Source organism: Sminthopsis crassicaudata, chromosome 4 (assembly GCF_048593235.1).
Source record: "Sminthopsis crassicaudata isolate SCR6 chromosome 4, ASM4859323v1, whole genome shotgun sequence".
Taxonomy (NCBI): domain Eukaryota; kingdom Metazoa; phylum Chordata; class Mammalia; order Dasyuromorphia; family Dasyuridae; genus Sminthopsis; species Sminthopsis crassicaudata.
Window position 1 is genome coordinate 131,078,809 of NC_133620.1, and position 26,617 is coordinate 131,105,425.

Consider the following 26,617-nt stretch of genomic DNA (forward strand, 5'->3'; position numbering starts at 1 on the left):
GAGCTCTGAAATCAGGGATTCTTGACACCAAGGATACCACTATACATAATCTCACACTGTCTTTCCTAGATACACAGCAAGTACTAATAAAGTTACTCATTAAAATTTGCAATGAATAACATTTTGTAAATGTAAAGTTACAACACATTAAAATGTTAGATTTTTGTGATATATCATAAGTTTTTAGATTTGAAAGAAACTTTGTTTACTGATTTTACAGTTGAGAAAACTAAAGTCTAAAGAGTTTATGATTTCTCTTAGGTCAGAGTGAGTCAGTAGCAGTACCTACCTAGGTTATCAGATCACAGATCTGAGGGCTCAAAGGGACTCTAGAGTGTTATCTAGTCCAGCCTCCTTACTCTTTAAATTAGGAAGCTGAGGTCTACAAAGGAAGGAATAAATTTTTAATTTTGTTCCTTGTCACAAAAATATGTATGTAGCATCACAATTCCTAACCTATTGCTTACTCCACTATAACTTAGTGCAATATTCACTATATAAGAAAGCATAGCAATTCATCTTTGATTTCCAAAGGGAGGGGCATAGTTTTTTTTTTTTTTTGTTTTTTTTTTTGAGGTATGGCTGGATCCTAGGAGGTATTTGATTAACCAACCATTGAGCAGGAAGATGGCTCAAGCCATTCATGGGTTGTCTCCATCACAACCACAGCTGCTTGTCAACTATTACAGTCCATTAACATTCCCTCAGAATACCCTCTCCTATTTCAAATCCCATCTAGGTCCCCTAGCTTGAGGTTACCTAACCCTGAGCAACCACAATAGCTTGGGAAAACTCAACTCTACCTCACCTCCCAGTACATTCAGTGAGGTTGGAGGAGGACATCAGAAAACTAATGAGCTAGAATTCAGGAATTGGGATAGACATCCAAAGGGCCAAAGGTTTACAGTTGAGATTTTCTGTTTGTTTTTGCCATGTTTTGTTTGTACAGCTACTAATAAAAATTACAAACAAATAATCAACATCCTATAGCAATGTTCTTACTAATAAGTACTGGTAGAAAAGGGAAATAAATATAGGGGAAGAAGCCAAATAAAAGACAGGAAGGAAAATTATCTTGGTTTCTGGGTGGCAAGAGCCATAAAACAGAGATGTTCCTTCTTTCACAAGGACAGGGTCTGTTCTGCATCTCTCTTTCCAAAAGCTGAAAAGAGGTTCAAAGGCCTGCATATACTGTAAAATGTGACAGGGATATTCCTGTAGCACAAAGCCGCACCATACCTCTCTCCCCAGCTCACCATCAACTTTTAGTACCAAACACAAATTCATCTCTCACTGGCATTTACTGCTTTTCCCAACTTGGCCCCAATCCCTACAGCTCTGTCTCACTGGCTGATTTAAAACTTCCTCAGGACAACATTCTTTTTTTCTCTAATAAGGAAGTTCTACAAAGGCACCTTCCCCTTACCTAGAACCTCCAATCTTCTTTCAATTACTGCTTCCTAGCTACGTGATCCCCCAGTTGTTTCCGTGTTTTCTCAGGAACGATCTCCTGGTCACTCTGCATAGATATGTATGTGTACATAGAGATGCTCCTGGGAGGTCTGTCTCATGTTTATACTTGAATCCTATCTGGCACCCTTCTGGATCTGAAAAATTGCTAAGAAACTGAGTTCTGATGTAATTGACAGAGCTCTGGATTTGGAATCAGGAGACCTTGGTTCAAATTGCAGTTTTACCCATTTACTAGAATTTTAGGTTAGTCTTATTTTAGATAATTTTCATTTTCTTCATCAGAAAAAATGAGGATGAATTATATTTATACATTGCTTTAAGGTTTACAAAGCAATTTATATACATTCTCTTGTAGCTCATTACATCAATGCTGTACAATCAATGCATTACATCAATGTTTTTATCACAATTTTACAAATAAGGAAACCAAGGCTCAGAAATCTTTGGTGACTTGTCCCAAATATAGCATGTAAAGGAAGATCCCAACCCAACTCTTTCTTAACTTTCTGCCCAGTATGTTTTTTGCCACCCAAAATGATAATTACTCCTCTCATATCAAATGGTTATTTTCAAAAATAAATATGTATATAAAATGCTTTAAAAAAATTAGCTATTAAAGCACTTTAAAAATTGTCATCAGTTACTATTATTTCTTATCCAGTATACAGAAATGCTAGGTGGCGCCATTGTGCATAAAACACCAGACCTGAAATCATCTTCATGAGTTCAAATCTGAATTCAGACATTAGCTGTGTGACTCTGGGCAAGTAACTTAACCCCCTCAGTTTCATCTGTCAAATGAACTGGAGAAGGAAATTGCAAGTCATTCCATATCTCTGGTAAGTAAATTCCATGAAGAATTCAAATGATTGAATGAGAACATAACATTGCAATTACCCCTGAAACACTAATGTGTTGTTGGTATTGTGAACTGATCTAGTCATTCTGGAAAGCAATGGGGAACTATGCCCCAAGGGCTATCAGATTCTGCATATCCTTTGATCAGCAATGTCTCTACTGGGTCTGTATCCCAAAGAGATCTTAAAGGAGAGAAAGGGACCCACATGTGCAAAAATGTCTGTGGCAGCCCTTTTTTGTAGTGGCCAGAAACTGGAAACTGAGTGGAAATCCATCAGTGGGGGAATGGCTGAATAAATTATGGTAAATGAAGGTAATGAAATATTATTGTTCTATAAAAAATGATGAGCAGGCTGATTTTAGATTTCCATGAACTGATGCTGAGTGAAGTGAGTAGAACATTGTACACAGTAACAGACAGATATGTGATGATCAACTGTGTTAAACTTAATTCTTATCAGCAATGTTGTGACTGAACATAATTCCAAAAGACCTGTTTAGAAAATGCCATCTGCATCCAGAGAGAGAACTATGGAGATTGAATGTAGATCAAAGCATACTGTTTTTACCTTTTTTTTTTCCCCCTCATGATTTTTTATTTGTCCTGATTTTTCTTTCACAACATAACTAATATGAAAATGTTTAAAATTACAATACATGTATAAATATATAATCTATATCAGATTGCTTGCTGTCTTCATAGACCATAGTCTAAAGTCTTACCATGTTTAAAATACTTTTATATAAACTACTTCCAAAGATAGTTCTAATCTTAATTTGTATTCCTCCACTGATAAGAGAAGTAACTCTCACACCTTATCACCTATAACTGCTGGAAAGTATTTCTTTGTATAAAACCAAAATCAACTTCTTTTCAACTGGTTCTAGTTCTAATTTCATGATATAAACAAAATATGTATCCCTCTCCCGCAGGAGAGTCCTTCACATATTTTAAAATAGAATATAGTAATTCCACATAAGCCCATGAATATGGAGCATCTAAAACAGAAAATCACAGTCCACATAAGGACCAGATTAGTCTTAAGAACCAAACACATGGGGCAGCTAGGTAGTGCAGTAGATAGAGCACCAGCCCTGAAGTCAGGAGGACCTGAGTTCAAATGTGGTCTCAGACATTTAACACTTCCTAGCTTTGTGATCCTGGGCAAGTCACTTAACCCCAATTGCCTCATCCAAAAAAAAAAAAAAAAAAAAAAAGAACCAAGCACAATAAAACTACCACTACCATTATTCTGACTATCATGCTGGTATTAATAAATGACCACATGATGCAGCTTAACAACCATGTCATACTTTGCACTTAATGATGAACTTGTAGTGCAGTAAATTTTTAAGTTTAAGTTTATTCATACTAACCACTGCTATAACTATCTTTGCAATTAATTCATGTTTACTGAAATTTTTCCTACATATTTTAATGACCAATTTACTTTTATATGTTAAAAATGAAATTGAATATTCTCTGTGAAGGATAGGACAGAGAAATAAATTATCTGATTCACTCAAGTTAGACTGTTTCCAAAGACTTGCTGGTAACTGCTATATCTTACCAAGGTACAGACCTGTAACAGGACTGTGAGGTTTTCCTATTACATGACCAATGCATTCATTCATCAAAGCTTGTAAACTCTAAAAATCAAAGCAAAGGAGAAGAGAGAAAATATTTTATAACATATATTAAAAATAACACAATCTGGCATTGTTAGTGATGTTCAAAAAACAATATTATCTAGCTTAGTAAAACAATCTGTCTCCTATTTTTCCACCTGAGAAATATCCTTTCACTTCAATGAAAATCAAGATCTATAAAAATATGGTTTTTACAGATGAATGCAATGTAGTTTAATTGTTACAATTTAACTACTCTGATGTATATTACAAAAGAGCAGAATAATAACACATTTACAAAAAATCTTTTTTTATTACCCTTAGTAATTATCTGCTTGCATACTTAGGTATATTTTACTGTTAGGCACATATAAATTGGCTCTTTATGATATAATTCTAAGTTTGAATAAAGTGTATGTCTATATTTGTATTCTTATTGTTTTTGCTTTGTTTTAATTTGAAAGGAACAATAACAATGTGTAATATTTAGCAAGAAATTAAACATTGATATCAAATTTATCCAATTAATTTTTTTCTTTTTCATTATAAATAAATAAATAAATGAATAACCAAGTGTCTTTATAGTTGGAATATTATAGGACAAAGTGGCTATGTGGCATTTTATAAAAGATATATACATATATGTATGTGTGTGTGTAAAACATTATATATATATATATATATATATATATATATATATATATATATATACATACATATATATATATATATATATGCTATAGCCCTAATCTAATCAGCACTTATAATAATGGCATAAAATGAGAGAAGACAAATATTGAATATGTATAAAGTTTAGTATTATAAAATACCAAGTAATTATGTTTAATTATGTAGGAAAACAATAAGACATTACAGACTCAAAGCCAAAAAAACTGAAGAATATTCTAAGAACACTAAATTTCTACATATTTAAATATTATGTAAACATTAATTCCGTACCAAGAAGTCATCTTCAGGAAGTGCTGAAATAAAGCCTGGTTCAATTGCTTGCAAAAAATCAAAACCTTGAGTTGCCCACCTGTTAAAAGAATTCAATAATTACAAGTAAACAACTAGGAAAAACAAAGAGTTCTAATTTATTTATGGAAATATTAATTTCACAAAAATGAACTTGTCAAATTCTGAAAATATTTTCAAGGGAAAATGTAAAAATCTCTATTCATAATCCAATTTGAAATAAAAAAAATTTCATTTTAAAATAATTTTAACATGAAATCTTGAAGCAACTATCAGGATCTAGGCTTTTTTATGTCTACAGCCTCTATAAACAATTTTCATTTAATATTTAAGAAATGGGCAATAAACTTATTTGATTCATAAACAAAAGAAATCCACTTGAGTATTACCTAGGTCTGGTGCCTCGACCACTCTCACATTTAGTTAACACATAATTCATCCACTTTCTGGCAAAGCTAATGTATTTATCTCCAATCTTCTGTCTAAATGTTCCAGACATGAGACGAACAACTTCTTTATGGTACTGAAAGTTAAATTGCATTAAAAATCATTAGGATTTCAACAATTATAAGAAAACTGTAACATTTAAATATTAGAAAAAAACAGCAGTAATTACACACACACGAAATCCTAAATGTACACACACTTGATATGTACATTATACTGCTTTAAAAAAAACAACAACAACAACAAAACACCACAATGTTTACAAAAAACTTTCCTCACAAAAACTAGAGAGTGCATATTACAAAATAAATGTCCTGCTTTTACAGATATGGAAATTGAGGTTCAGAGAAATTAGGTTATTTGTGAAAGGTCACATGGATAATAAATAGCAAAACCAATACTTATCTGTCAGATTATTTAACCTCAAGTCCACTTTTCTTTCCTCATACAATAGTTTAAAAACGCTAACTTTATTTGTAAAAAAGAATAATCCTATTTCCCAAATCCATGAAATCTCATTTTAATATTGTATACATGAAAATGAATGAATTACATAATTCCTTTATTGAGCACAGAGAAGTTAAGCTGGACATCCAACTATTAAGTGTCACAAGCAGGATTTGAAACCAATTCTTTTCTGACTCCAAGTCCAGCATGTTCCACTGATTTCACATTATTTCCAGATTTAGAGGTTCTGGGATCAAAATCCATGGTATGCTTCTTATTGGCTATGTAAACTTAGACACCAACAAAGCTCCCTTGGCTATCAGTTTCCTCATCTATAAAATGAGAGGGGATAAATAAAATTTGGTGCTTTGAAGTTATCTCATTTGACTATTAAGGTAACATCTAAATCTATATATCTATGTAATTTAATAATTTATATATTTTAAAACATAAGACAGTCTTGAGAATTCTATAGTTTGGAGGAAAACTAACAAATTATAAATTGCCTTCTCATGAAATAAGCAGAAATAATAAACAAAATAGAATTTTTAAAATTAAGAAATGAAAATTTCTGAGAAAGGGTATCCATGATGGAGTTAGGTAGAATTATAATGACTAGGAATGGGAACTAGCCTTCTTATTTCATTAATTCTGGAAACTCCCTCTACCTATGCAGACTGGCATCTTATCTGCAAACTGTTAGAGAACTACTTACAACACGAAGTAATCATGTGACTTGCCTTGGATCACAGGGCTTAAACTCTGGTTTTCTTTGCTCTAAAACTAATTCGCTATCTGCTATACCATGAAACTGTTCTATTATTAATAATAATCTCAAAAGTTGCATAGATAGATTATCTGTATCATTTAAAAGTAAAAGATTATTCAACTAATGTATTTTTACTACATAAACAATTCTAACAGTTTTATAACCTAAAAAATGTAATTGCATGAATTTTAGTTATATGAATGTTATATACAAAATGTTCAAATTAATTCAATATAATTAAAAGAATATTCTGTACATCTAAGAAAGCTTTTTCAGTGGACCACTTTCATAGAAAATTCAGATAGTTCCTCAAGATAAAAAATATTTTTGGTAAAGAAATCTTATTCCCCACTTCTTTCCAAACTCTTGCCTCTTTATGAAAAAAAGAAAAAAATGTCAAAGACATAAAGTTTTCAGTTATTTACTCAAAGCCAAGTGGGAACTAAAAACCAAGCTTTAAGTTGACTAAGAATTAAATTTAGAATGTTTCAGCTACAATTAATTATGGGCTTTCTCCCCAGATGCAAGCCCTAGCATGAGTCTTATTTTTCTGCATTTACCTCAAAACCAAAATTGTAACCTTGAATCATAGCTTCACGATAGTACTGCTGCAAGGTGGCAGACTCTGACTCATCAACTTCAGTATCAAATTCTGATGTGAATATGTGGTCTACTTGGTCAATGGCGTCACTTATTTTGTTGCACAGCTGCAATGCATCATCCTAAAAAACAAAAACAAATGGAGAATGATTTTAAGTTGAGGTGATCCATATAACCTCCTATAACATTTTTAATAAGCAGTATTAGAAAGAAAGGTTAAAAAGAAAATAATTTTCTAACAATTTTACCCAGTTACCACCTTTATTGTTTAGAATAACATATGACTGATTATCTCCATGAAAATGAAGGAAATTGTACAGGAAGGTTATCTCTTCACTTTAGAAAATCTGTATTCATATAGGACCAATAAGATTTATTCTAGATGAAAACGCCTAATTAAATTTGCCAAAATGATCTCATTTTCATTATTCTTTGTTTTTAAACGAACCATATTGTATAGATCTGTGGTAATTTGTAGGAACCTAGATTTTATTCCTTAGGAAGAGGAGGGTCAATGAATAGTCTTAAAAAAACAAGCGAACAAACAAACAAAAAAACCCCCAGAACTATATGTCAGGCCCAGTATGCTGAAAAAGAGATTTTAAAATACAATAGTTAAATAGGAAGGCTTCCGGAAAAGAAGAAGTCTTTATTATGACTAGAAGAAAATGAAAAATATGGTGTTCTATACTGGAAAAGTCTTTAAAGTAGGAGGTGCTATAACAAGTTAACATGAACATAGAATGGAAAGTTGAAGTTAATGGAAGATAAATACAATTGGTGGATGAAAGAGGAAGACTCGAGGTCTGGGAGAGGCACTTGGTAAAGACAGTGAAGGTATAATCTAAAATAAATCTGGAACATTCATAGCAATGTCACTCACCTTTCTCAAGAAAGGACACGTTTACAAATAATATTTGTTTAATCTCTATCTCTCTATAAACAGCCAACATCCAATACCCTGTGGTAGGTTATCTGCTACAGGAGCAAATGGCAAGTAGTGTGGAAGGAGCAAAATATAAACGAGCTTCTACCCTGTAATTTTCAACTATCTTATCTTAAAATGCTGTGGTGAATATATATACAGCTTTAACAGCTGGCAATTACGGCTTCTTTGCTTTACTATTAACTTTTAAAATAGAAAATTCATGTGGGGCAGCTAGATGGCGCAGTGGATAGAGCACTAGCCCTGAAGTCAGTGGACCTGAGTTCAAATCTCACCTCAAACACTTAACACTGCCTAGCTAGTTAGCTATGTGGTCCTGGGCAAGTCACTTAACCCAATTGCCTCAGCAAAAAAAAAAAAAAAAAAAAAAAAAAAAAAAAAAAAAAAAAAAGAAAAGAAAAAAAAAAAGTTTTAGAATCCAAAATGGTTAGTTTATCCTTTTGTATATGCTTATCCCACTGAAAAACATTCCTTGTAAATTATAAAGGACCCACACATGCAAAAATGTTTTTGTTTGTTTGTAGCAGCTCTTTTTTTATGGGAACAAAGAATTGGAAAATGAATAGATGCCCACAATTTGGAAATGGCTGAAGATGATGGAATATCATTGTTCTATAAGAAATGATAAACTAGCTGATTTTAGAAATGCCTGGAAGGATTTACATGAACTGATGCTGAGTCAAACAAGCAGAAACAGGAATACATTGTACATAATAACAGCAAGAATGTTCAATGATCAACTATGAAAGGCTTAGTTCTTCTTAGTGGTTGAGTGATCCAAAGAAATCCCAATAGACTTTGGACAGAAAATGCCACCTGCATCTACATCCACAGATGAGCATCCTTCCTCCAGCTCTCCTGAAGGCCTGAGGCAAGTAACAGTGAGCAGTTAGTGGGACATAAGCCAGACAAAAGATACCCTTGGACAGATGCTTGAGAAAGAAGGAAACTGTGATCTGGTTCTAGCAAATGATAAAGAACAGGTGTCTGAAAAGCAGAAGCAGGATAACCCAAGCTGCAAGGAGAGCCAAGTAAAGTTTCCTGCACACAGAAGGCAGCCTCCTCGGAGGTACAGAACACCCAATGGAACTTTCTTTTTGCTCTTCAACAAACTTCACATGTATTAATGACAATAAGTGACATTTATTTTTCACTTTAACAGATATGAAGCTTGTACCACTCATTCTATATTGGAGTCTCCCAATATTCGTAGGGGGTAGTTACTAAGAAGTCGTTTCATCTCCATTTTGTCCTGCCTATAGTCACAAAACTGAACCGAGCACATCTCGACTTTGAGGTTAGTACTTAGGTACACAACTATCTCTTACACCTCAAATCAAGGGATGCCCACATTGTGTGAGTGGGAATAAAACACAGAAGTTGTTAAAGCTATGACCATCAAGGCAATGATTTTATGGTTCCTTCAGTCAACATACTGTATTAGTGGACTGGTGATGATTTGGGATTGGGACACTTGGATTCCTATCCTGGTTCAAGTCCTTCTCTGTTTGTACTACCCATGGTGCTGCTACCATCCTCTCTGACCAATCTGCCTTACAGCCATCCTAGCATCCTTTAATTCCACATTAATTCTTCACCCAGGACATCCACCTCCTGACTCTAGACACCTTTGCTGGCTGAGCATCCTTTTCCTGCTCACCTTCACCTTGATTTCTTCAAGACTCAGCTAAAGGGCCACCTTGTACAAGACGATTTTGCTATTCCTATTGGATCTTAGAGTGATCACACTGAAACAAGTCCCAATCTATCCTGTCTCTTGTTTGTTGTCGCCTCCATTACACTGTGCATTCCTTGAATGCTTTTTGTGTTTGTTTTTCCCTTTTTTTGTATCCTCAGTGCTTAGCACAGTATCTGCGTTGTGTGATACTGGACAATCAACTTAACCTTTTTGGGTGTCAGGCTCCATGCCTGTAAAATGAGCAGGTGCTAAATCATTCCTAAGGTTTCTTATACTACTAAAATTATATCATCTTATGTTAACCAAATAATTTCTAAGGTCTCTTACACTACTAAAATTGTATCATTCTATGCAAGCTCCTTAAGAGTAGAAATTTTGTTTCATCTCTTGTATTTGTATCCTATATGTATACACATTTAGTAAATATTTAGTGAGAAATCCACAGGAAAAAAAAAAATCAAGATTGTTGACTGACAGATGGCCATATCTAGGTGGTTCTGAGCATCATATTTGACAATCCTTATCCTGACATACTATTTGCTGTACACATCCCCCCATTTGTTATCTCAGTCTCTACTTTCTCTACCTCTTGCTCTGGAACACTATTACTTCCAAAAAAAAAATTCCCTAACAGCTGTTCCTTTATTTCCATAGTCCCTCCTGGTAAGAGTGTACACTCCTTGAAAACAAGGATTCTCCTATATTTCCCAGTGCTTATAGTTAATACTTGATATATATATATATATATATATATATATATATATATATATATATATATATATATATATATATATATTTATTTATTTTTTTTTTTTATTCACATATTCATTCACTCAATTCCATTACCAGCCTATGAACCATACCAACTTTTCCATAACATTTCAAGAATTAAAGATACCATATAAGTGAAAGGTGGAACTACCTTTAGCTGCTGCAAAGCTTTGGCGATAACTGGTTGACTTGAAGTCTGTTCTTGGTGCAAAGTTACAAGACCTTCAATGGACTGCTGGAAAGCTTTTCTCTGGATCACAAGGTGAGCAGATTGCATGACTACCAAGAGTAGATTTTCAACCTAGGAATATAAAGCCAAATCTAGTAGATGAGAATAAAACGACAAGTTTCCCACTTCCAGAATTTGTGCGAGCCAGAAGGAAAAAATAGCATGTGTACATCCAAATACATTAACCAATTAAATTATGATAGTGCCTCACAGTTTTACAAAGTAGTTTTCTCATAATACTGGATGGCCAGTAATATATGAATGGATCTCATGGATTTTGAATTTCTTTCCAAGGAAAATAGACTGCAATCTATCTATGCCTGCTCAACCTGTGACATTTGTCCATATGCTTCATATATCTGACACAGGAGTCTATCCAAACTGCTTTTTATTTTCTCCTGCTATCATGAGAGTACCACAGTGGTCCTGTTATTTCTCACTCTCACAATCCATCTTATATATTCCTGTAATAACATTTTTTTTTACAACCTTTTATTCATATTCTTCTTCAGAGTTCCTTGTTCGTTAGGTGCTGAAACCTACCATATCAACCTTATTTTATAGACAATTAAACTGATATTTAAGCTAAGTGAATTGACAAAAAAAAAATAGTCAATAAATACCAGTGGTGGAATTCTAACACCGTCCCTGGATATCAAGTCAAGTGTTTTTTCCACTACATCATGGAGCTTCTTCAATAATTATTAACAATCCTCATTTCCTAGATATCAGTCCATCCTACATATATTTTTATCTAGGCATAATTAACAAAATCATTTCCTTTTTCATTATTATTCCAACATTGCAAATGATAATCATGAACACAACTGCTGAATATAAATAAATGACCTGATAGATGTTGTCTACAGCCCTCCAAGTCACTCTCCTTCCTGCTTTGATATCTGGTACATGCTCAAAATTTTTCTCTCCTCCCAACTCCTGTTCTCATACTAGGGGATTTCAACATACAAAGTAGCACCCCATCAAACATGTTGACCACTCAGTACATCAACCAACTTGTATTCCCTTGACCTACTCCTTCATCCTGCCTCAGTCACATACAAAAATGGCTATACCTTTGAATGGCAGCTACAACTTCTATTAGTTCTTTCCCTTTCATCAATAAACATACTCAAGTCTTCCCTATACTTAAAAAACAAATCTTCCAACTCCCTCAAAAACAAAACAAACAGCAACAAAACCCCCCACTCCCTTTTGATTTTTTAATTGTCTCTTTTCCTTAATTAGCAAATTTCTCAAAGAGAGTTTAAACTCACCACCTCCACTTCCTCACCATCTATTATTTTCCTCAATATTCTTCTATAGTTAACTATCCATTTAAATCTCTAACCTTCTAATGACCAAATCCACTGCCCTCTTCTCAGTTTTTTATTTCCTTTGACCCCTCAATGATGTTTGGCAGAGTTACATATATCCCTCTTCCACCCTGGCTTTTATTTTCTGATTCTTCTCAGTCACCTTCCGTATTTATTCTTCTTTCTTCTTTTCCTTAAGCCAGATTATCCTCCTAAGACAGTTCACAATTCTCTTCTCTCAGTACTCACCTACTGGCAATTAATACTCACGCCTTATTATCTCTCTTTGTAGATTGCTTCTAAATTTTTTCTCTCTCCAACCTCTACACAGAATACTACTTAGTGAGTTCTCTATCTCCAAATGCCTACTGGACATTTTTGTCTTTATGTTAAAACAAATCTTCAAATAAAAAAAAAAGTCTGAAATGGAATTCTTGACTTTACCCCCAAACCAGCCTTTCTTCCTAATTTCCCACTTCTTTTGATGATGTAACTAAACTTCCCAAATACCGAGACTTGAAACCCAGAAGTCATCTTTGATTCTTTTTCCTTTCCCACATTCAATAGGATGGGATTCCATCTCAATAATATCTCTTCATCCCATCCCTTCTTTTTAATTTCTACTAATATCTTAGTTCAAGTTTTTATTATCTCCTTAAATTACAGCAACAATCTTATTTTTCTCCCTCCTTCTACCATTGATTTTTCACACTCCTGCCAAAGTATTTATTCCACTGTATTTGTTTGACCATATAACTCTCTTTCAGAAGCTATCAGTGATTTCCTTCTATTAAAATGAAATATCAACCAACTAGCCTAAATCAAACCCCACCCCCCAAATCTGAATCTCCATATTATTCCCCATCACATATACAATTTTGCACAACAAAAATCAAGATGTATTTTCAGAAATTACACAATGAATATTGTCATACCTGCATACTTCTAAGTGTGTCAACTGTTTCCACTTGAGGCACTATTTTTACAAGCGTCCCTTCCCACGTACTCCAGTGGTCATCTAACTCATGATCTCGATCACCATGCTTGGTCATCAGTAAGTAAGCTTCAATTACTACATCATCTGAATCTTTAGAACAGTCCTTTCCTGCAGCTGCATTCAGTAGTTGCAAAATAACACATTTCTCCCCAGCAAGAGTATGTGGAACAAATAATTGCAAATTTTCCAATCCAGGAATTTGCACCTGGAAACAAATAAATTTGAATTTTCAATAAAAAAACCATAATGTATATAACACTCAGTTTTCAGAAGCATATATTGCAAATGAAAATAGATTAGATAGATAGATTTAATATAAATAGATAAGATTTTAAAAAATGTCTCCCCTTAGAGACATCATCCCTTAGGAGAATAAATTTTAATACCTTCTGAACTGACTTGTTTTTAATATAGTTCATTCCAAGGAACAGTAATATAAATAATTGTTTTTTTAGAACTTTAAAAATTTTGTCACAATAAAGTGCAAATTGTGCATGTAATAATGGCTTACTACCTTACTATCAATGACAAAAATCACATTACTCCAATATCATTTAAAGACAACATTAAAATTAACATGATAAGTATACTATAGTAAATTTAAATTACATTAATAATTTCTATCATAAAAGGCCAAAAAAAGGTAGTCAAAATAACTTTTTTTTTAATTAATTTTTATTTTATTTTATAATTATAACTTTTTTTTTTGACAGTACATATGCATGGGTAATTTTTTTACAACATTATCCCTTGCACTTACTTCTATTCAGGTTTTTTCCCTTCCTCCCCCAACCCCCTCCCCCAGATGGCAGGCAGTCTTATACATGTTAAATATATTACAGTATATTCTAGATACAATATATGTGTGTAGAACCGAATTTCTTGTTGCACAGGAAGAATTGAATTCAGAAGGTAAAAATAACAGTTTACACTCATTTCAAAATAACTTAAAATTAGTAACCCTGTAACATTTTTTAATGTTAACATAAAGGTTTACTTTCTGTAACAGCCACAAAACTCTTTTTTTTTTGTATTTATATCAAGGTATTGTTTTAATGAACTGTGTAATGGAGCTAGTTAAAATAAAAATGACCACTCCCCAAGTGCAGAACACAATGACTCTACTCAGGGTTTATCTAGAGCCAGTCTCCTTGTTAAGTTTCCAGTATGAGCATAATTTACATCTTAAAAATTGGCAAATGCTACAAATCAGGGCTTGATTTCTTCTTTCTTAGTTTTGATTGTCTAGACTATAATGCACAAAATAGAATATATAATATATATAAATATAAAGAATATAATGCACAAAATGTTAATGCTTTACATTATGTCCAGCCTACATTTTTTTTAAGAGTCAGTTGTTAAATATTTGTCAGCACACACAAGACTTTACCACTGTATTTAAGATTACTATTAATAAGGTACTGAGCAAACTAGTAAGTACAAATCAAAATAATACCATAGAAATTTTATCAACTTATGTAAACTATGTGTGTATATGTACCCCACAAGCACAAAAACATTTTTGCCAATCAGACATAACCTTAAATTAATGAATTTTAGAATTGTAACGCCATTTATATAGCATATCTGAACGGGTTTCTTTTGGATAAAGACATTTTGATTATGTGTAATAAATGCATGCATATATATAGTATATACAAATATACAACCATGTGCTTTTGATTTGCTTTAATTCCTTAATAGTAATACTGTACCTGCCTACCTCTTCTTCTCTATGAACAACCTTCTGGTTTTCAAGTTGATTATGTTTATTATTAGACTGGTCCTTTAAGCAATTATATGACTTTATAGATCTTCTGTTTTAAGGACAATAAAACCTCAGCTTTCTGGAAAGAACCATTTTAGAAATTTGGTGTTTATACAATGACTCTAGATTTAGAAATCCTCAGAACAATGTCTCCAGAATCTCTCTGGTGGGGAACGTGCTTCTCAACACCTAGCCAAAAAGAGACATAACACTGAGCACTGTAACTGCTCTGCTATGTCAGGTCTACTCCAACATGGGGAAAGAAAGGAAACTCCTTAATTGAATGAGAGGTCTATAAAAAGACCGGTCTTTTCCTCCTAAAGACTAAGAAGTGTAGTGAAGGGAGTGAGGAATAAAAGGTAACATAAGAGACAAGAATAAAAAAATTTAAAAAAAAAAAAAGGTATCACAAAACAGAGGATTATCAGCAGCAAAAGCAAAGAATAGACAAGCTGATGCCAGCCAAAGATAATGACAGAATCCATAATAGCTCTGGAAAACTTGGCTAACCAGAACTACTCATATGCCCAACAATTCTGAACAGCCAAGGTTTTACTACATAAATTTAATTCTGTATGCAGCCCATAATTTCTTATAATTCTACCTATAAATATAAGACATACAATACTTAATTCCATCCTTATCTGCAAGAAATAATGTGCTAGCTGGTCTGTTCTTTTGAGCTAAGCACAAATGCATGTTCAGCTTGGTGGTAACTGAGTATCATACACAGATGAATGATTTTCTTTAGCTGACATCAACTTTTATTTTTCTAAATCTTCAATCATGTACTTTTATTAGAGATTGATGAACAAGGCCAAGTGAATTCACAGATGACCCTCAAACTTTATTTTAACCAATTTTTCTCCTGAAAAGATATATATTGTTCATCCAGCAAATAGTGTTGTATGTATAACATACAAGGCACTCAATGACTACCCAACAGACTATTTGATCAATGTGAGGTTCTCTTCTATAGACTGTTTCAGAGTAGAATAATCAAAAGGTAAAAGCGATAAGCAAACTAAGAAAAATGCCATACAATCATGTTATAAGCTAATCAAAAACCAAGTGTATTTAATTATAATTTTTACAGTTATCATAAAGACAAAAGTATAAAAAGAGGAAAATAAAATTACAATGTTAGAACAACCTTATTATTATGAATACAACTATTCCATTTTAAATACTATTGTATAACTCCATGAGACTATGCAGTCCTCAAATCGAAGTGTGCTAATAAATTTTGCACAGCAGACTGAAAAATTAGTAACATCTAGCATTTATAGAGGCTTTAAGGTTTGCAAAGCATTCTACATGAATTATCTCATTTTATCCTCACAATAAACCTGGGAGTTAGGAACTATTATTATTCCCATTTTATAGATAAGCATTTGTGAAGTCTAATCAAGGGAAGCATTTATATAATAAAATGTCCAGTTTCTAATTAGCACTAATTAACTTTATGCATAATAGCAATAACTGTTTATTCAATGAAACTTTTAAAAGTTCTTTTAAAACAGTATTAATAAAAATGAAAAGGGGTAATATTGGTGGCAAAAAGCTTTAAGATAGACTAGTGTTTTTTTTTTTTTAAGACTTGTACAGAATGGCACGAGCCATGATCTCCTAACATTTAGCCACATTGTTTCTTGTGTTCTCCCACCACATAAGTGGGGAGTATCTTCCTTCAACTGGCTATATATCAGGAATGAGCATCCAGGAAAGAGAAAGCATATCTGGCTCAGCCTGGCAGTTGGATACAGTGGCCTCAAGATTCTTAGCTTCAGGTTTCTTTTTAATCAAGACTAAGATCCTCCTGGCTACATATTGCCTTCAAGCAATTTTCTTTGGATTCCTCTTCCTGGTCAAAGGTCTTTGATCCTTTCCTTAGACACACTGTCATAATTTATGTAGATAATTCATTTTTTTTCTGAAGACTAAACTGTTAATCTACCAATAATTAATTTAATGCCCAATAATTACCACACAGCTTGGAGTCTGAAGATCTCAGATATTTGAATCCTCTATCTCTTCCATTTTCCCATGTAAATGAACAGGGTAAGAAAAAGGCCCTATTATAGACAATCCCAGGAAGCAAGTTCTTTGTCCCTTTAATTTCTTCAAGCAGCATTCCTGGCTCCTATCTGGGTTGTTTCAGCCAGTCTCCAAAAGTCATTCAGTCTAATTTTTTAACTCTACAGAATAAAGGCCCAGAAAGCTTAAATGAACTGTTCACAATCACAAAAGTGGTAAAAGGCAGAAGTATAGTCTGAACACAGGTCTCCCAATCCTAATTTCAGCACATACATTTCTTCTAGGAGGTTGCTTGACCCTTTAAGTTTCATTTTGTTCTGGCATGTCTATTTCTTTGCTAAAACTTCTCAGAATATATTTTATCATATTTAAATACACATAAGGTTTTATATATATATATATATATATATATATATATATATAAATATAAAAATAATTTGATGCTACCAAATATCAAGCTCAAATGGTATCAAACTCAAATAGGAAGAGATCCCTGTGGGCACATATTAACTTAGAAAACCACAAGTTAACATGGTTAACGTTAATGTTGCACTATATTTGCATTTATTTTGTTAAACATTTCCAATTATATTTTAATTTGGTTTGAAGCACTTAGGAGTTTGACACTTGTCAGAATGCAAAGTGACAGATCTAATTTCAATGATATTATTTTAAATAATTTTACCTTAACATATTGTTTTGATTTCAACATATCCAGAAGGTCTTGTACTGGTGCTGATACTATGAATTCTGCTGCTATTTCCAGATCCTGGGATTATAGTTTAAAATAAAAAAAAAAATATATATTTTTACTGAGTTGAATGTTTCTTTAAAGATTCACAAAAATATAAGCAATAGAAACCAAGCTTAATCACCATCATCAGCTCACCTTTCTTAGCATTTTAGCAAAGCCAAGTGCCTTGGAAGCCCTTTCCCTAGCTTCATGAAAGAGCTCCTTCAGGGCTCTGCTGGTCTCTATAACAGATCTCCTGTAAAGTTGATTGAAATCCTATGAATTAATATATGCCTCAGGGACTTAAAAAAAGAAACACATATAAATAAATACTACTTCTATCAAAATAAATTTAGACTGATCATACAAAGCAGTCAATGATCAGATACAGTATAAAACTTGCTTATTTTTTAATGTATTTTCTCACACAAGTTAATAACCATTAGTGAAAAGCATTACTTTCTAAACAGTTTTAAGATCAGATCTCTGAAAGTTTGAGGAACATGAGACTTTCATTTAACTCTAATCAACCTATAAAGACTGAGAATCAAAAGACCAAAAACTTTTTCCAAAACTTACATAGAAACAACTTTTTCTCTTTCCTGAGGAAAATGTATGAACAGAATTAATTCTATCTACCTTTAACTTTTCAATTAATATTTTCTAAGTGTATCTTTAAACTAAAAGATATTGATTTTTCAATTAATATACTCCCAGATTACCTATAAATAAAATGTCTCCCAAAACCATAAATAAGAAAACACAAGAAAGGCAAAACTCAGTAATTGTTTAAAATGCATAATACTGGGGCAGCTAGGTGGCACAGTGGATAGAGCACCAGCCCTGAATTCAGGAGGACCGGAGTTCAAATCTGGTCTCAGACACTTAACACTTCCTAGCTGTGTGACCCTGGGCAAGTCACTTAACCCCAGCCTCAGAAAAAAATAAAAATTAAAAAAAATAAAATAAGATGTATAATACTTCCTTGAAGGTCCTAGGACCAGAAAATCTAAAGCTGGAAGGGAAATCTGGGGTCATCAGCCTGAAACTAAGGTCTAGGGGAAAGTAGGTTACACAGGTAGTATATGAGGTAGTACTAACTTTTAGTTTCTAAATAAATGGAAAACTTAGGAAAACTATAAAATGATAGAAAAAAATAAAGTTTATCAATCATTTTAATTTATCCCATGTTATTATTCTAAGTGAATTAGTGTGTACTTCACATATTTTGTGTTCATGAATGAGAGTGAATTAAGTTGAAAAAAGAAGATAGCAGTTTGACCTGATTTCATCTGAAGCAGTGCTATCATCAGCACTAGTCCAGAATTCAGCACAGCTTTCCTGCAGGCCACAATCTAAAAATCCTCCAGTAGATTTCAACAGCATTCCTGCAATGTCACTGAAAGAACATAACAGAAAAAGAGAAATAAAACTAAGGAGTAAAATTACCCTTATTTATTTGCCAATCTCTATGAATACATTAACTTCTACATAAAAACTTATCTCAATATTGAGGTGTAATTTAGGAATAAAAGTTACTAACAATGATGCCTTTTGCTTGGGTAACAAGTGTTTCCCAGCTAGAAAAGAAATAAAATTCCCCTTCTGATTCTCTCCCAATCCTCTCTCTTTATCTGGAACTTTCATGGGACAACAGTGCAAACAGAAGCACTCATTTCTAAGCAGAAGCCTTAATAAGTTATGTCCTAAGATACTGGAACCTGAGAATAGACATCTCAGGTGCTATATAAGAAAACCTAGGGATGTACTACCTTAAGATTCTACTTCCCATATATAAAGCAGGATAAAGGCAGGTATCCAAGGAGCTATTTCACACTGGCCAACTAACTCCCCTTCTGTATAAATTTGTATAGGCTAATTTCTCTGATTTCTATGAGCCTTCAGTGTAGGGAACTGACCTCATTAATTATGACTTCAACAACTAAAACCTGAAACTTTATAAAACGCAAATATTTCCAAACAAACTGATAGTATAAGATTAAGAAAGCTATTAAGATGTTTAGATGCAAAATAGTAGTAAATCCTACCAAAACAATTTTCCAGCCTGTGCTTCTCCTCCTCTTATGTAATGAGTTATTTCTTTGGTGAAATTCCATTCTTCTTCTAATAGATTTTTTAAACTATGAGATGCTTGAGGTAACTGCTGTAACATTTTGATCCAACTTCTCATGTAATCAAAATACACCTTTAAATGTAAACATAAGAGAAAGAAAAAGAGAAAGGCATAAGCTTTTAAGTGAATAAATTTAGGAAATTCAAATTAAAAGTACGTATCAACACTGACTATAGCAAGAAAAAGTTAACAATGAGGGAGAACACCAAAAAACATGATAATAACAACAAAAACTCAAGTCTAAAGTCACAAAAAACTATTAAAAAAATTTTGTACACCTCAATATGCTCTGACACTATCACTGTACTATTTGTTTGGCACAATGCAAAAATTGACAATTATAAAGATTACAAAAACATGACAATGACAACAAAAACTCAAGTCTAAAGTCACTAAGCACTATTAAAAAATTTTTGTACATCTCAATATGCTCTGATACTATCATTGTACTATTTGGCACAATGCAAAAAAAAACTGACAATTATAATGATTACAAAGAATCCTCTAAAACATTTAAATTATGGTTAGCATCCTATGTAAAAAGGCAGAGATATGCATAGTTCATTTAAGTTGGTCTTATATGAAATAAGGTGAAAAGAATTTATGAAAAGTCTTTATATCATATCTGATGGAAGTCTAAAATGTATTACATAGTTCCCTGCCTTCTTTTAAATAGAATATTTTAAACTACATTTAATGGAAAATTTTAATTGTCAAAACCAAAAGGTTAAACCTTTTATCAATGATCAAATTCACTTGTGTGGCAAATCCTCTAATGAATTAAACAATAAACAACTTTGAATAAACAAGAGATTTAAATCAACTAAATTCAAGAAACATTTATTAAATATCTACTATATGCCAAGCTCTTTGCTAGGTACTGGAGATACAAACACAAAAATGAAATAGAAGGCAAAATTTATAACAACTGCTTACTATCAACCTCCTTACTAAAATTTTTATTTATAAAGTAATTTTCAATGTGTATACTATATCAGTATTAAAAAAAATTTGCATGTTTTTCCATTTTCTCAAATAAATGTACATTACATTAAATCCTGCCAAAATCCAAAGATAATTACTAAGATCAAACTAATTTCAAGAAATCTGAGAATTGGGGGCAAGAAACATCCACAACAATAGTATCTGTCTTTGTCATAGTATACAAACCAACATTATATAGAAAAAAAATCAACTGAAAAATATCAATAATTATCACATGTACACACACATACATATATATGTAAACATATATATAATTCCCTATTAGAATCCAAGTTTCATGAAACTGTTTTTGTCTTTTTTAGTACCCCAAGCACTTTGCACAGTGCTTACTGATTATCATTTAGTGACTATGAATGATTTCTATTTCATTTAGAAAATTCATGTTAGTGTAGTCTTTGTTTTCATTGTTCTCTTGGCTATGCTTACCTTATATCTCGTTATACATGTCTTCTTACGGTTCTGTGAATTCTCATATTCACTGCAACTCAGTGTCCAATAATATTAGATTTATGTTTACATAGCATACTTTTTTCAGCCATCCCCAACTGACAAATTTTAAATTAAACTACCCACAGTCATATAGCCAGTAATTAGCAGAGCCAGGATTTTAACCTCTTTTTTAAATCTATGTTCAATTGCTTCTCTTAAAAATCCTTTTCTTGTCACATAAATTCTTTGATTTTTAGTTATATTATTCTCTGCTGAACAAAAGCTAAAAGAAAACTATATTCCTCACATTTTCGTGAAATAAAAAAGTTCTTTAAACAAAGATCTAGGTGGTATGATAGATACAGAACTAGACCTGGAAATAAATCCAGTCTCAGATATTTGCAAAGTCTGGGGACCCCAGGCAAATCACTTTTAACTTCTGCCTCAGTTTTCTTTACTTGTAAAATGGGAAAATTAACAGCATCTGCTTCTTAGGATTATTATGAGGCTCAAATGAAATAAAACTAATAATGTGACATATGATAGCTAGCTATTATTAAAACTTTTAGCAAAAAAAGCGTGATGAATAAGAATGTTTTTTTAAATGCTAGTTTAATCTTAGCTCTCATGAAAGAAACTTATTAAATAATGTCTTCATTTTTATAACAACTTCTTAAAGTCAAAGTTTTTTTACTTACCTGGAATTAACTATTTTTTAACATTGTATCTAATATACATTTCCACAACACCTTGATTTAAATTCAAAAAAGAAAGCACTGTGGTCCATTAGATATGGCTCACCTTCCTGTATATGGAGTGGGAAATGAACTGAGGAATGAAGGTTAAGATGCAGCTAGGTAAGTAAATGGAAGGAGAGTATTTTCTGAGCAAGACAAAAGTAGCATATGCCTTAGGCTATTCTGCCCCCAATGGAATTATAGGATATTTAAACTGATATAAGATTTCTTGTCACATAAAAATGGGCCTGGGGAAGGGGAGGAGGAAGAATGTATACCACAACACCTGTACCTAAAGGCCCCCTTTACACTTATCTAACAAATGACCATCTAGCTTTTGCTTGAAAAACTGTAAAGTAAAGGAGAGTCCACACTCTCCTGGTAAATAACTCTGTAAGGAAGGTTTTCTTTATATAAAACCTAAATTGGCCTCCTGCGACCTCCACCCACCATTCTACCTATTCCTAGTCTCTGAAGGCAAACAACACAAGTCTGATATCTCCTCTAAAGGACAAGAAAACCAAATTAATTGTTACAGATTTATCATGCAGAATAAACCAAACCAAACCACAATAACTATTTTTCTCATCACTGGTCCTTACCATCAACATTTTGTGCAGGTCCTCTTCAAAAGAGTCTATATTGCAGTTAATCTTTTCCAAATCATCTAATACTTCATGAAGCATAAATTGGTAATATTGCTTCATTAACAGGCCACCCTTTAGAACCTCTTTACACTCTCTTACCAGCTACAAGAAAACAAACACATTAGAGTTATATAATTTATCATTTAATCTGTTCTTATTGAATTCTTTAGCAGTTCAATTAATTCAACAAACATTTAACATGACTATGTGCCAGGTCATATATCAGACACATATATATATATGTCAGAACATATATCAGAAATACAAAACAAGTCTTTGTTCTGAAAATGCTTAAGTTCTTCTGGGGTAAAACAACATATACCTAGAAAAGTACAAAATATTTACAAAGTTAAATATAAAAAACTTCTGGGGCAGTGGAAGTGGTCAAAAAAGGAAGCTCACAAAAGACTTCATGTTGGAGATGCCATTCAGCAGAGCCTTAAGCAGAGGAAGGGATTTTTAAGAGTGGGAAAGAGAAAGGGATTATTACTGGCATGAATACAATATGTGTAAGGAAAGACACAGAGGTGACAGATTATATATAACCAATTTTATTAGTGGTTAGCCCCATAAATAACTAAAGAACCTTGACTTCAAAGAGCTTTTATATAAATTTAAATTACACATTAAGTTATGATTATGTATAAAATATCTTAGCATGATGAAACATTAACACCTTAATTTATGAAAGTTTGTTGCTGTTTTCTAGTTTCAAATGCCCCAGCTTAATTCCATTCTTCATTCCTCTTTCCTTTTTTTAATCAGATTTACTAAAGGTTTGTCTATTTTGTGGGTTTTTTCATAGAATCAACTCTTAGATTTATTAATTAATTCAATAGTTTTTTTACTTTCAATTTTATTAATTTCTCCATTCTTCATTCCACCACACTTAGGAGTTGTGTCCAAACTCAGGTGGCAAACTCAGATCTGTAAGCAATCAACCACCAAAGTCATGAAAAGTAGGCTCCAATTAGCTTTGGGCTGAGCTAAATTATTTTACTACTCTCCTTCAGCCCTTATTTGCCCTCTCAAACAATAAAAATAATCAAAAATCCAAAAAACAGCTCTGAAAGTAGAAGTAACACATAATACTTTGCACTTCACCACTATTTACCACTTTGGAGTCCTCCAAAAATGAGGTAAAATATCTACTATATATCATAAGTGGGAGATCTTTATGTATAAGGAAAAAGGGAAACATCTTTGGTGAACTGCTATCTCATCATCCCAATCTAGACCCAGAATTAAGTACTGCAGCATCCTTCTCATTTCCAGCTGGCTTTAATATTCGTTAATAAATCTAGTTTGGACACAACTCCTAAGTATGGACTTTCTCCCCTTTCTTCTCTTTAGATGGGAAGCTCCCACCCTATACTTGACTTTGCTTCCATTTTCTATAAATGTTAATTTTTTTTAACATCTAAATTGGTTGGGCATTCGCTTATGTTTGTAGGGGCCTTTGAAAGCAAAAAACTGAAACAGTTAGGAGAAGTAATCAAGTCCCATCATTCTGAAATATACCAAACTCAGACAAGTAGCCCCGATTCAAACTGCTACAATGAGTGGCTCCAATTTACCATCCTGGTTACCTATTTCTATAACTTTTGGGGGTATCATGGACAGTCTGATGAAAACATAATTTTTAAATGAGTAAGACAAGGGGCATAAATTTACAAAAGAAAACAATTATTGAAATCTATCTATATACATATATATGTGTATGTATGTATGTATACTTCAAATTCCAGGTTAAGAATCCCTATCTTAGATGGTCTTCAGCTTATCACTGTCCTTCCTAAAATGTGGAGAATCCAGAACTAAACATAATACTACAGATGTATTCTGACTCCAGGTGCAGTAGAGTACAAAAGGACTATCACCACATTATCCTTGGGAGCTGTTTCTCTTAACATAGTCTAGTATTATACTAGATCTTTTGACTACCATATACTGCTGACTTATATTGAGTTTACAGGTATAAAAAGTCTCAGATCTTTTTCAGAAAAAATGCTATTCCTGCTCTATGTTATACTTGTGAAATTAATGATTTTGAATCCGTGTTAAACTTGTCTTTATCTCTATTAATTGATTTTAATCAATTCTGTCGAGGTCCAGTCATCCCTTGTGTTAGCTATTCCTCCCAGCTTTGTGTCATCTATAAATTTGATAAAAATAATATCTAAGTTATGGATAAGTGCTTAGTACAGAGTGGCTGGCACATAGCAGACACTTAATAAATATTTATTGATTGACTGACCACAATGTTAAAACAGTACCCTACAAAGCAAAGATCACTCAAATGCCTCATGATCTCCTTGATGGATATCAAACCATTAAAGAATTTTCTTTGGTCTGGCTGATAAAACAATTCACAATCTACCTTCCAAACTATAGTTCAGCCCACATCTCCTTTTCCATGAGAACAGCATGAGAGATTTTATTGAATACTTTCCTGAAATGGAAGCAAACCATTATCTAAAACATTTCCCTGGTTTACTAGTAAAGCAACTGCCAAAGTATTTCTTGATAAAGCAATGATGGCTCTCTGTAATTATTGTTTCCTTCTTAGGTATTCATTAACCAGCTTTTTAATTCTACAACTCTGCCAGGAATCAAAGTCAAATACATTATCTATAGCTTGCAGATCCCATTCTCTTTACTGAAAATTTATTTTCATTTCAATAGCTAGTTTAACAAATATTATCTCATTTGGTTCTCATAACAACCCTAGGAAATGGGAACCATTATTATCTTCATTTTATAGGTAAGGAAACTAAGGCTGAGAGAACTTAAGTGACTTGACTAGGGTCAAACTGATATTAAGTATATGAGGCAGGATATAAAACTAAGTCTTCCTGATTCCAGATCTACTACTCTACCCAACGTCTCACCCAAATGCCTCTAAAAAAAACCCCAGCCATCTTGTTTACATCAGCAAATCCATGAACAAATGTGGTTTTTGTTGTTGTTGTTTTTTTTTTTTTTTTTACTAAATCTGGTTAGATACTCTATTGCTGGTCATTCTCATATCTTAAAACTGTCAGAGAAATCTGAATTTTATTCTCTAACACTACCTTCTTGATCAGATGTTCATAGGACTGACATTACAGCCTAGTCATAAGCAGATAAAAAAGGGAGTACCAAAATATAGCAAATCCAAACACTGAGTAGAGAGTAGTGAAAATCTACATTTTTATTTCTTTTCCAATTTTCTTCACCACTGTTTCATTCAATCTACAAGTGGAAATTCTCCAGACCCTAAGAAAAGTGCTTTTTTACTAAACAATGACACAACCAACAAATTTTTCACAAATCTATCAAATTTTATTAAGACCATCTCTTATTATACTGAGATATGGCTGTATTATGAACAATCATTTATTTTTAATACCCTAACAGTTCTAAAACACAAACCTATAGACTTGTCTTCACAAAAAATTCATAACCATACAAAGTGACATGTCAATTACTTTAAAAAATTGATAGTTTTAAATGCAAACCTGCTTAATACTCAAGAGAGATGGTTCCCCAGCAGGTCTCTGTTCCAATCTTAATTTGAGACACTCATGGATAACATTAAGAAGCACTCGACAAAGGACCAAAAATGCAGGCTCAAATGATGGCAAATCCATAGATTTCAGCTCTTCCCATGACACTGTGCTGCACTTTTGTTCTGATGAAGGTGTTGTATTTGACAACTGTATATAATCTGAACACAACATAGGATCTGGGAACTCAGAAAACTGTAACAAAAGTAAAATTAAACAAGATTAAGATTGTCCACAAGAAATTGACAAAACTGTGGTTAGGATATGAATGGAATATATCATTCCTTGGAAGATAGTGATAAATTTATACTGCCACTCTGATTTGACAGGGGAAATACTTGATATGAAAGAGTAGTTTGGGGATTGTTGTTGTTTTTTCCTAAAAAGATTAAAAGAGGAAAGAAAAAGTTAAGGCTC

General features: G+C 32.7%; 1 protein-coding gene across 13 annotated transcripts in view; it reads right to left on the reverse strand.

Moving 5' to 3' along the window:
- MAP3K4 (mitogen-activated protein kinase kinase kinase 4) overlaps positions 1 to 26,617 on the reverse strand; it is a 120,227-nt gene that overhangs the window by 23,221 nt on the left and 70,389 nt on the right. For 7 of the 13 annotated variants that reach the window (XM_074309366.1, XM_074309365.1, XM_074309375.1 and 4 more), the window contains exons 4-15: positions 26,153 to 26,395; positions 22,608 to 22,754; positions 19,749 to 19,906; positions 18,983 to 19,099; positions 17,857 to 17,956; positions 17,653 to 17,736; positions 13,098 to 13,364; positions 10,769 to 10,918; positions 7,162 to 7,323; positions 5,328 to 5,461; positions 4,921 to 4,999; positions 3,903 to 3,981 (exon numbers count right to left, since the gene is read on the reverse strand). In XM_074309366.1, the coding sequence (XP_074165467.1) occupies positions 3,903 to 3,981; positions 4,921 to 4,999; positions 5,328 to 5,461; positions 7,162 to 7,323; positions 10,769 to 10,918; positions 13,098 to 13,364; positions 17,653 to 17,736; positions 17,857 to 17,956; positions 18,983 to 19,099; positions 19,749 to 19,906; positions 22,608 to 22,754; positions 26,153 to 26,395 (1,720 nt within the window). The remainder of the gene's footprint in view (positions 1 to 3,902; positions 3,982 to 4,920; positions 5,000 to 5,327; positions 5,462 to 7,161; positions 7,324 to 10,768; positions 10,919 to 13,097; positions 13,365 to 17,652; positions 17,737 to 17,856; positions 17,957 to 18,982; positions 19,100 to 19,748; positions 19,907 to 22,607; positions 22,755 to 26,152; positions 26,396 to 26,617) is intronic. The other 6 variants (XM_074309373.1, XM_074309368.1, XM_074309372.1 and 3 more) reach the window with 1 other exon arrangement.